This window comes from Taudactylus pleione, unplaced genomic scaffold (genome assembly GCF_031769625.1).
Source record: "Taudactylus pleione unplaced genomic scaffold, aTauple2 ptg000487l, whole genome shotgun sequence".
Lineage (NCBI taxonomy): Eukaryota > Metazoa > Chordata > Amphibia > Anura > Myobatrachidae > Taudactylus > Taudactylus pleione.
The window spans coordinates 6,902,305-6,914,457 of NW_028284889.1; the positions used below are offsets into that span (position 1 = coordinate 6,902,305).

Sequence of the window (12,153 nt, forward strand, 5' to 3'; positions counted from 1 at the left end):
CTTGCAACAAGACTGAGGTGATATTATATTCTATCTAGCCATTATCTTGGGTGGTTACCTGCTCGCTTATAATTTATTAGTGGATTTTCATATCAAGCAATTCATCTATGAATTACTGGTAACAGTTACAAATCAATATTAGATTTACCAGTTATCAGTAAGTCCCCAGTGATTGAATCAAACTGTTTTAATTTACTGTGTATATGTGCCATTTGGGTGCATGATAAAACTGAAGTTGGGAGGCTACATTAACACTATCTCACAGTGTCTCAATCATAAACTGGTCTTCTCGTTTTATCCATGTTTTCCTTTTTCCACTATTGAGCCTGATCAGCTCTGATTTATGGTTAGAGTTGTGTTTTATGCTATCTTGCACATTTATGTATTAATATTACCATTGTGAATTTGTCTTAGGTCATTTAGACCTTTATATACGTTTATGCTGCTAGAGTAACTGAATAAACTAATTTGCTTGCCATTGGTTTATGGTTCATATGTCCCGACTGGGGTATTTTCAGCGCAATCAATCTATTTTCCTTTACAGTATCCACTAAGGCCTAGATCTCCCAGCCTTCCACTTGCACCATCAAACGAAACAAGGTAGTCTCCACTGGGGAAATGCTTCCAGGAGCCATGCTGAGCACCGGTTGAGTTGTTTTTCCCGCACTGCAGTCCATCGGCTCGATATGCTTTGGGTAGTCCCGGCGCACATGATCGGGCTCACCGCGACCAAAACACACAGCCAAAGGTGGGTTCTTTGCTTTAACAACTGAGACCTGGGTTCTAGGCTTGAGTACTGGCTGGAACCCCTGGTTGGCTTTATTCAATTTCCCAGCAGTTAGGTACCACTCAATTACCACCGCTAACTCCTCAAATGTTTGAAGGTCAGCTTGTAGAGCCCATTGTTGTACAACTCGGTCTAATGCCCATATAGCATGGTCTAGAGCAACCATTTCCACCACACACTGTGCAGAATTTTTATCCAGCTGCAAACAGGCTATACTCAGTCTGGTTAGTTTTGCCAATTGTACTCTAGAAGGCTCAGATGGGTTCAACTGCCACTCATGAAATGCCTGGGCATTATTGGGGCCAGTCACCCCAACCCTGCTGAGTATAGCTTCTTTCAGATGAGGATAGGAGCTGGCTTCAGGCACTGTTAAATCAACATATGCTCTTTGTGTCTCCCCTGTGAGACAGGGAGCTAATCTGGCAGCCCACTCCTCCTCTTTCCATTTTAAGCGAACAGCAGTGCATTCAAAGGTGCACAAAAATGCATCAATATCATCTGTTGGTGTAAGCTTTTGTAACATCTCAGCTCCTGCCCAGCTATTATTTCCTGTAAATTCAGCATGTAGTAACTGTATTTGAGTTTGCTGCCCTGTTGCTAGTTAAGCAAAACTTTTCATAAGCTCCTCCATATTACACTGCTTTTCCACTTTGTGGATAAATATAACAGGCTTAATTAACTCTCTTGCAAGCCAGATTCCCAGCAATCTATATCAGCTGGCTTCCCTTAAAACTGCACTACATTCCCAGCCCCATACACAGGAATTAAGCAGTTTTATATTGTGCATAAATTGCATATACACATGGACAGATTATCACTGTGAACAACTGCTGTTTTATGGCTGGCTGCCACACTCACCTACCCAGCTGCTAGTAATGCGACTCAGACTTACCAAACGGGTAACATTTACAAATGCGTCTCACTGCTGCTGTGGGTTGATCCGGTCACTGTATTCGGGTTCTTGCTGCTTAGAAGTATCCAGCAAGCAGAGGTGGCCCTAGGCATGGGCATTAGGCACATGGGTTAGGCACACAAGCAAATGCCTAGGGGGACTGGTCTGTTGCTGTCTCCCTGGCGCTGCCGTGATCGGCACTCAGCTACGATCGGCAGCTCAGCGTTTGGCCAAGTCAGAATGAGCTTCAGGTGCACGTGACCGGGTTGCGCCGCTGCACCCGGCACCAGGGTCCACCCCATGGCCGCAGGGGGTTCGAAGCCGGACGCCCACTGAGATGTTATTACCAGCAGGTGCCCTGCTCCTTCCCTGCAGCGCCGCGGTAGCCGGAGGCTGGAGTTCTCTCCTGAACTCCAGCTTCTGGGTCTCCCCATGCGCACTATGGGAGAGACGTCATTACTGGAGAAGTGGAATGAGTTGGGAAGCGGTGTGCATGCAGGGACATGCAGTCAGGGTAGGCAGGGGAGACAGAGCCTCCCCTGTGTCACTCCTAAGATTTTATATAAAAATGATTAGAATAATACAAAGAAGATAATTATAACTTATCAACATCTTCTTTATTTATTGTAATCATTTTTATAGTTAACACACACCAGCTTTGTGAAGCTCCCTGGGACTGCAGGAAAACGAGAGTTGACAACAGCTCAGACTCTCTTCTGTATAGTCAGACACTGCTTGCAGATCTGGGGGCGGGGCCACACCATGGGAAGGGGTAGATTTAGAGTGCGGGATGGAGGAGTTAGGGTTAGGCACCACTAAGGGAGGGTTAGGGGTGAGCGGGTTCGGATTTCTGAAATCCGAACCCCCCCGAGTTCCCCTGATCCGAGGCCGATCCGAGTCAGGCTCGACTTTTCCCGCCTGACTCGGATCTGAAATCGAGGCAAAACGTCATCATCCCGCCTTCCGGGTCTCGCGGGTTTTGGATCCTATATAAGGTACCCGCATCGGCGCCATTTTCTCACTCGGCTGTGGACAGTGAAGAGGGAGGGTGGGAGTTAGGGCTGGCTGGGCTGTGTAGTGTAGTGTAGTGTAGTGCAGAGTAGTGTTGTGCTGAGCTGTGCTGCTGTTGTCCATAGGGGCTGTGTCCACTACTTCAAAGTCCATAGGGGCTGGCTGTGTTGTGCTGTGCTGCTGTTGTCCATAGGGGCTGTGTCCACTACTTCAAAGTCCATAGGGGCTGGCTGGACTGTGTTGTGCAGTCAGTTGTCCATAGCGGCTGTGTCCACTCCAAAGTCCTGTGCAGTGTCCCAGTCCTAAAGGGGTGCTGTAGTGTTGTCCAGGGGGTGCTCTGTCCGTCAGGGGTGCTCCCCCCAAGTGCTAAAAAAAAAATATTTTTTCTGTGTTTGTGAATTGTGTGCGCAGTAGCCGCACGTGCATCAACAAAGTAGTGCCAAGCGTGCGCCTGTGTCATAAGTAAAGGGCTGGCTGGCTTGACCGTTAAAGGGTGCTGTAACCCCCAAAGTACACTCAAAACCAAATAGAAAAATATTTTCTGTGTTTGTGAATTGTGTGCGCAGTAGCCGCACGTGCATCAACAAAGTAGTGCCAAGCGTGCGCCTGTGTCATAAGTAAAGGGCCGGCTGGCTTGACCGGTAAAGGGTGCTGTAACCCCCAAAGTACACTCCAAACCAAATAAAAAAATATTTTCTGTGTTTGTGGCTGCACGTGCATCATCAAAGGAGCAGCGCCAAGCGTGCGCCTGTGTCCCATAAGTAAAGAGCCAGCTGGCTCAGTTCTTAAAGGGTGGTGTAACCCACAAAGTGCACTACTCTCCAGCAAAAAGAAAAAAATATTTTCTGTGTTTGTGTGCGCCTTAGCCGCACGTATATATCAATATAACATAAATGGAGGACCAAACTTTCTCCGATAAAAATAAAATAGGGAAAGATCAAGAACCACTTCCTCCTAGTGCTGTTGCTGCTGCTGGGAGTTGTTCATCATCCCAAAGAGGAAGTAGGAACACCACTACTTTTACTAAACAATTGACCCTCCAACAGTCCCTAGCGATGAGGATGAAGTACGACAGCAGTCATCCTGAAGCAAAACGTATAACTGAGGCCTTGACTGCTATGTTGGTGTTAGACGTGCGTCCGGTATCCGCCATTAGTGCAGTGGGATTTAGACAATTGATGGAGGTGTGTCCCCGGTTCCAAATCCCATCTAGATTCCACCTGCATCCTCAAAGCAGCAGCGACAAGCGTGCGTCTGTCTGTTAAAGGGTGGTATAACCCTCAAAGTGCGCTCCACAAACAATAAAAATATTCTTCTTTTTTTTCTGTCTTTGTGAATTGTGTGGGCTGTAGCCGCACTTGCATCCTCAAAGCAGCAGCGACAAGCGTGCGTCTGTCTGTTATAGGGTGGTGTAACCCTCAAAGTGCTCCAAAAAATAAAAAACTATTTTTTTTATGTGTTTGTGACTTGTGTGCGATGTAGCCGCACGTGCATCAACACAGTAGCAGCGCCAAGCGTGCGCCTGTGTCATAAGTCAGGGGCCTGTTTGGACATCTGGTCCGGACTGAAGGATGTGCCAACAATTTCTGACAAGTCTACTGTCACTGTATATGATACTGTCCTCAAAGCAGCAGCGACAAGCGTGCGTCTGTCTAAGGGTGGTGAGACCCTCAAAGTGCGCTCCACAAACAATAAAAAAATTCTTCTTTTTTTTCTGTCTTTGTGAAATGGGTGGGCTGTAGCCGCACCTGCATCCTTAAAGCAGCAGCGACAAGCGTGCGTCTGTCTGTTAAAGGATTACATCGGTGACAGCATCCAAGTAGGCATGTCAGACAGTCCGTACCTGTACTGGCAGGAAAAAGAAGCAATTTGGAGGTCCCTGTACAAACTGGCTCTATTTTACCTGAGTTGCCCCCCCTCCAATGTGTACTCCGAAAGAGTGTTTAGTGCAGCCGGGAACCTTGTCAGCGAAAGGCGTAGGAGGTTGCTTCCACAAAATGTGGAGAAGATGATGACCAGGGACCTGTGGTTGTGGATTCCAGCGGGGATGAATTAATACTCTGTGAGGATGAGGATGTACACAACACTGAAGAGGGTGAAGAATCGGTGGATGAGGACGACATCTTGCCTCCGTAGAGCCAGTTTGTGCAGGGACAGATTAATTGCCAGCTTGTTTTGTGGGGGCCCAAACGAACCAATCATTTCAGCCACAGTCGTGTGGCAGACCCTGGCACTGAAATGTTTGGTTTGTTAAAGTGTGCATGTCCTGTTTATACAACATAAGGGTGGGTGGGAGGGCCCAAGGACAATTCCATCTTGCACCTCTTTTTTTTCTTTGAATTATGTACTGTTTGGGGCGTAGTGTTTCAAACTGCCATCCTGTCTGCCACTGCAGTGTCACTCCTAGGTGGACCACGTGTTTGTGCCGCCCACTCGTATCTCTTAGCATAGTCATCCAGCTACCTCGGTGTAACCTTTTGGATATAAAAACACTATTGTGAGGTGTGAGGTGTTCAGAATAGACTGGAAATGAGTGGAAATTAAGGTTATTGAGGTTAATAATAGCATTGGAGCAGAAAAAAAACACAAATTCTGTGATTTTAGCTGTTTTTATGCTTTTTTAAAAAAAAATACAGATCCAAAACACAAAACCCAGAACCCAAAACACGGAAGGGTGGTTTTGGCAAAACCAATCCAGATCCAAAACACGAAGAAAGATCCAGATCCAAAACCAAAACATGAAAAGTGGCCGGTGCACACCCCTAGTTAGGGTTAGGGGGAAAGGTGTAGGGATAACATACTTACCACTGCTGTAGAGATTTCTGCACATTCGAGCTTGCAGCATCGGGATTTGAACCGGCGGAAAGTTAGTCGCCGGTATTTTAAATCCAACCCGCTGATGGTCAGCAAAGTCTTTTACATTCTGTAATATCTTTTAAAAATGGTGATCTCCCCAAAGTGATCCAGGTCCAAACCAAGTGCTCGTAGTCTGGGTTTATGAAATTATCATGGAAATGTAAATTTCCTCCAACCCCCCTCCAATGCCATGGAGATGGCTGTGCTTAAATTTTAAAGAACTGATACACAATAATAAATGTAGGCATGGAACCAGCAATGAGGCAATTCAGTTCTCACTTGCAGTTGTGATATAAGGCTGCTCACACTACCGAGAATTATGGTACCTCAATATCACACATTTGAATAAAAATGATAGTGCTGTGAAACACCAAAACCCTGGAGTGATATAATATAAACAATTGGCTTGTTTGAGTGTAAATGTATATGTATAAAAAAGTCAGCTATGTCAGTAGCAATTGCACCTATTTATTAATAAATAAATAAATAAAACATAACAAACAGACATTGGCCAATGATGTTAAACATATGAATTACACATGAATATAAAAATTAAATTTTGCATAAAAATGACCAACTGGTGTCAATTAATTTTATATAAGAACACACCACATTGTTGAAAGATAGCTAATGTGTAATTTGCTGATCTTCAAATCCCATAGGTGAGAAAGAAAAAAACACTGTTACTATATCTGTCAATCGTAGTGAAACCACGTTCCACAGAAAAAAATTTAATTGCCAATCTTAAGTAGGCTGATGATGGTAATCCTTAAGTTAATTATTTAGTAACTGTATTCTCCCACAATAAGGGAAATAAAGGTAAAGAGTCTCGCTAATAATCCAAAAGTTAATGTGATCATGTATCACTCAGCAGCAACCTCCAAAATGTCCAAGCCTTAAAATCAGGGTCATATATTGTAGTCCAATCAATAAAAGCTTGACGTCATGCTGAACATTAAGTTGCCCAGTATTAGCTTGGAGTCTGGGCGATGTAATACTTACTGCGGCCAGCCCACTGGAACCTAAGCAGCTCAGAAGCAAAGCCGTTCAGCCACAAAGTGTCCTGCCGTGCTGATTAGTAAGGCTTCCAGTCTAGTTGTGTGAACCTGGGCGCTCTTTGTGATGACCTGTGGCAACCTGGCTCACCTGGTGAAAGGCAGCTCTCCATCCCACACCAAGGGAAGGACTGCGTATGATGGATGGATGTGCCCAGTTAGGCTGGTGGAGGCAAAGCTGGGTAGAGTAATCTCCGGTGTTGATTCCTAAAGCATAGAGTTTCTCTGACGCGTTTCTTCCCGTATGGGATTTCCTCAGAGGGGTGTGTACTTACTGATCAGCACGGCAGGACACTTTACGACTGAACGGCTTTGCTTCTGAGTGGGCGGCGCGTGGAGCCGGGTCCACGCCGCCTCCTAGCTGCTTAGGTTCCAGTGGGCTGGCCGCAGCATGACATCGCCCAGACTCCAAGCTAATACTGGGCAACTTTATGTTCAGCATGGCGTCAAGCTTTTATTGATTGGACTACAATATATGACCCTGATTTTAAGGCTTGGACATTTTGGAGGTTGCTGGTGAGTGATACATGATCACATTAACTTTTGGATTATTAGCGAAACTCTTTGCCTTTATTTCCCTTATTGTAGTGACCCATGACAGCAGCGTGAGACATCCATTGCCACATCTATCAGTGTGGTCACATTCACGTTTGATCCTTTTGTAGCGCCGTTGGTTATATTATCTTTTTTTGATCACACATTTGAAACCTCAATGTGGTAGATGGGGAATGCACAATATTGGTGGTCACAAGATGTCCGTTGCTCCAGCACTTCAGAGCCATGCCTTCTATCTGTTTGGCCCAGTGCAGTTTATAAATGCTAGCTCTGAATCTTTTATTAGTGCTTTAGCAAATAATCACTGCATTTAAAAGTGTTTTAATAGCAGGTGTGACAATACCTTAAGAAAACAAACATATATCCATTAGTTTGAAAAAATATTTTACTTACAGCAATAAATTCAAACAGGTGGAACATAAGGTATATGGGTATAACTTCGGAAGCCAGGGCAGCAATTTCTCTGAAAAAAAAAAAAAGTATATTTAATGTAAGCAATTGTTATAATGTATACAGTTCTTTTGTTAATTATATTGATTGCTTAATTAATATCCACTTCTTCCTAATTGTGCAAAAAAGCAGCTATCATAAGACCTCACTTTCTCCTGTGATGACTAGCTGCAGAGAGGGGGGAATACAAGCTGGTGCAGAGTTGGGAGCAAAGCAAAAAATAAAAAGCAACTTTGTTTGATCATCCTGCATGTGCTGGATGTTCGATATCGAACATCCAGTACATGCACCAACCCCCCATTGACTATAATGACCCGCAATTAACAATCGCGGGTCCCTATCGTAACCAGCCCAACCTGGTCAATATCAACCAGGTTGGTCTGCATGCACGGGTGATGGTCGATATTGACCATCCGTGCCCGCGCATCGACCATCGTTTGGTCGTTTCAAGGGCCCAGAAACTGGTCGATTTGAACGATAGTGATATGGTGGATATAGTTCAAGTCGACCAGGGAAATCTGACCGTGTGCATGCACCATTACACTATCCTATGGTTTTGATTCAATTAGACTTGCCCTGTGAGTCCACACGAGTAGGTGCGGCTATATGCTGCACTTATGGCCATAGGAATGTGTACACAAATCCACATCTCCAAGGCAAGATCAGGCCATGAGAGGGCTAGATGAGGTGCCATTGCCGGTGTTACCATGCCACTGCAACAACAACTTGTCCTCCTCATGGCTAATTGATTCGAGTGACCGTAACAAGTACAAGCAAGTGAATCATAACCAACATATGAGCATGACCATTATGTGAACTTATTATGCTGCTTAATCACAAACAAATATCACTACCACCACATAACTTGTGAATATGATAATAAATACACAAATATAAATCAGTGTAACACTATATTAAAGTGTCCGGTCATGACAAGATACCATTTGTCCACTCTAACCTCAATTATACCCCTTTTACACTGTAGCTAAAACCCGGGTTATTGCAGGGTTAACCCGGGCAGCTCCTTGGTGTAAAAGGGGTGAGGGTTGGATCACCAGGTCGAGTGACCCGGCAATCCAACCCAGGTAAATAGCAGGGTTTAACACGGGCGTAGCCCGTGAAACCCTGCTGTGTGTATGGCGCACTCCGGGTCTTGATGACCTGCAGTGCGCCGCAAGCCGGCTGATTGGTCCGGCTTCAGTGGCGCTTGGAGATGACATCATCTCCAAGCATCCACCTTCACGCCGGAAAAGCCGGGTCTATGCAGACCCGACTGCTGTGTGAGCGGCGCCGACTCGGGAATATCCTGAGTCGGCGCCGGCTAAATTCCGGGTCTGATCCGGATGGGAACCCTGTTTCAACTCCGGTTCAGACCCGGAATTTGGGTGGAAAAGGGGTATAAGGGAGAGGCCCTGGCTTTGAAAAATCTGGAAGCAAGGCAGGACATAGTGATAAGGGGAGCCGACAAGGGCGGCTCCATTGTGATCATGGACCTTGATTCCTATAAAGAAGAATGCACACATCTGCTCTCTGATGTTAATACCTATGGGACACTTTCCAAAGACCCTACAGATGCATTCCAGCTGGAATTGGATGGTATATTACAGGAGGCAGTGGATCAGGGGATTATTACCACCAACATTAAAGATAGTTTATCTATTAAACATCCTGTAATACCTTTGTTTTACATCACCCCCAAAAGCCACAAGCACGCACAGAGACCGCATGGCAGACCCATTATTTCTGCTAGGGGCTCTCTGTGTGAACCTATTGCAGCGTACCTTGATGCACTGTTACAACCGGTGATTCAAAACACCAGTACCTACCTTAAGGATACTAACACCTTGTTAAGAATGCTGTTGGACATTGTAGATGTACCTGATGATTTGATATTGGCTAGTATAGATGTAACCAGCTTATACACCACACCATGATGGCTTATTGGCTGTTAAACATTTAATTAACAATAACAGTAACTATGTAGGGCCTGATGTTAATTTCTTTTTGCGACTGTTAAACTTCACTTTGACCCATAACTACTTCCTATATGATGGTAGTTTCTTCATTCAGCTTGTGGGATGTGCTATGGGTAGTCGGATAGCACCTTGTTATGCAAATGCCTATATGCACATGGTAGAATCTGATTTCTTTTTTGTAGACCACAGTATCCAGGAAAAAGTCTTTCGATATTATCGATATGTTGATGATATCATGCTGATGTGAAGTGGCGAAGAGAAGGAGTTGATTGATATCATCACGCAACACAATCACTTCCTTTATCCTGCTAAACTTACTAGCACAAGTGAAATTAATTGTCTTGATGTCACTATAGCTAAGTCTGATGGGTGTATTACTACCAAGCTATTTGTAAAACCTACAGACAGGAATACGATCCTGAGATACAATAACTTTCACCCTAAAGCAACAATCAATAGTCTACCATATTCCCAAATGCTGCGTGTTAGTCGTAGTTCTAGTGATGCAGCAGAGCGACAATCACAATTGGATTTAATGGTTAATAAATTTGTTGACAGAGGTTACCCTGTTGACAATGGGCCTGATTCAGAGCCACTCGTAAGCGGCAGCTCGTTCGCTACGAGCGATGTTTGCCCAACTGCGCATGCGTACGGATAGTTATACGCATACGCGAACCAGTCAGTGCGGCCGAAATTCATGTGCTCGCAAAATAGCGAATGCCTGCTAATTTGAGTGACAGAATGAGGCGTATGTGGGTGGTAACAGGGGAAGGTGCTTGAAAACGGGGAGTGGAAATCCGATCGCAGGCGTGCTTAAAGGTCAAAACGGGCGTTTTAAGGGAGTGCATAATTAATCCAGCAGCGTCATTGACCACGTCACTTGGTTTTTTTTAACTCAGAACTGCTCGCAAAATAGTGGTTGAAAAAACCAACCACAAGAATAGTGAGCAGTTCATACGCTGGTCGATGTACTCGATTAATCTAATAAATAGCGGACATGACGTATGGTACGAGCGGCCAGGGGGCGTATTTTTCAAATTTACGTTCGCATGTTTTGCTCGCTCGTTCAGACTTAGAGGCGTGAACAGACCGCAAAGTGCGAAAGGTTCATTTGAATAGCCACCCCTTTTTAGAAAACGAACGACCGCAAATAGCGAGCGGCTCTGAGTGAGGGCCAATGTGCTTAAAGCTAGGAACAAAGCAGAAGCATTTAGTAGACAAGACTTTTTAGTATAAAAAACTCCTAACAAGATCAGTGAAGTAATTCCCTGGGTCAATTCGTATTGCACATCTAGCAAACATACAAAAAAAAACAGCTCGTGATTTATGGCCCATTGTGACCACTGATCCAGAATGGCATACTTTTAAAAAATGCAAACTCATGGCCAGCTAGAGGCGAGGCCGCAGTATCAGAGATGCAGTGGTCAAAACAGACATTACTGGTATGAATATTCACAGCCAGCCTAATTTTCTGAGTAGAAAAGGTGGCAATCACAGATGTTTGGGGTGTACCACCTGCAATTATCTTATCCCTGGTGACAAGTTTTCACATCCGTTTTCAGGTAGAGTTTATACCATCAAGACAGCGCTCACCTGTACTTCCAAATATGTGGTCTACCTTCTGTCTTCCTCATGTGGTCTTCACAATGTGGGCAATACAGAAAGGCAATTTAAAGAGCGCATGGCCTAACTTAGGGCAGCAATTAGAGCAGCCCTTTTGTCTGGTAAAAGCGACCAAGCGGTTACTAGACACTTTGCACAAGCTAAGCATAATATGGCGTCTCTCCCATAATGCAGAGCAGGCCGGCCTGAGAGGACGGACGGAGGAGCGGATGGTGGCGGCGGGAGCGGGGATTCAGGTAAGTGTTTTTTCTTTTTTATTACATGTGTCTACCGCACTAAAGGGGGGGACCACTACTTGGGGCACTACAAGGGGGGACTACAAGGGGGGACCACTACTGGGGGCACTACAAGGGGGGGGACCACTACTGGGGGCACTACAAGGGGGAGACCACTACTGGGGGCACTACAAGGGGGGGACCACTACTGGGGACTACTACTGGGGGCACTTCAGGGGGGGACTACTACTGGGGGCACTACAAGTGGGGGGACTACTACTACTGGGTACACTACAAGGGGGGACTACTACTAGAGGATCTACAAGGGGGGACTACTACTAGGGGCACTACAAGGGGAGGGGACTACTACTAGCGGCACTGCATAGGGGGACGGGGACTACCACTTCTGGGGGCTCTATATAAAGGGCAATTCTGGAGGTACTGCATAGGGGGAAGACTACAACTGGGGCCACTATTTAAGCGGCACTGCATAAGGGTAACCACTATTGGGGGCACTGCATGGGGGGTGGATTGCTTCTGGGTGCACTATATAAGGGGCACTGCAAAGGTGGTACCACTACTGGGGGCACTGCATAGGGTTACCACTACTGACGGCACTATATAAGGGGCCTACTATTGGGGGCACAAGGGGCAATGCACAGGTGGGTCCACTACTGGGGGAACTATATAAGGGGCTTACTACTGGGGGCACTGCACAGGGGTTGACCACTAC

At 45.6% G+C, this 12,153-nt stretch overlaps 1 protein-coding gene across 1 annotated transcript in view; it reads right to left on the reverse strand.

Moving 5' to 3' along the window:
* Positions 1–12,153, reverse strand: part of LOC148502683 (multidrug and toxin extrusion protein 2-like) — a 133,333-nt gene that overhangs the window by 39,696 nt on the left and 81,484 nt on the right. The window contains exon 13 of the mRNA XM_088449504.1: positions 7,550–7,619. Coding sequence (XP_088305630.1) covers positions 7,550–7,619 — 70 coding nt within the window. The remainder of the gene's footprint in view (positions 1–7,549; positions 7,620–12,153) is intronic.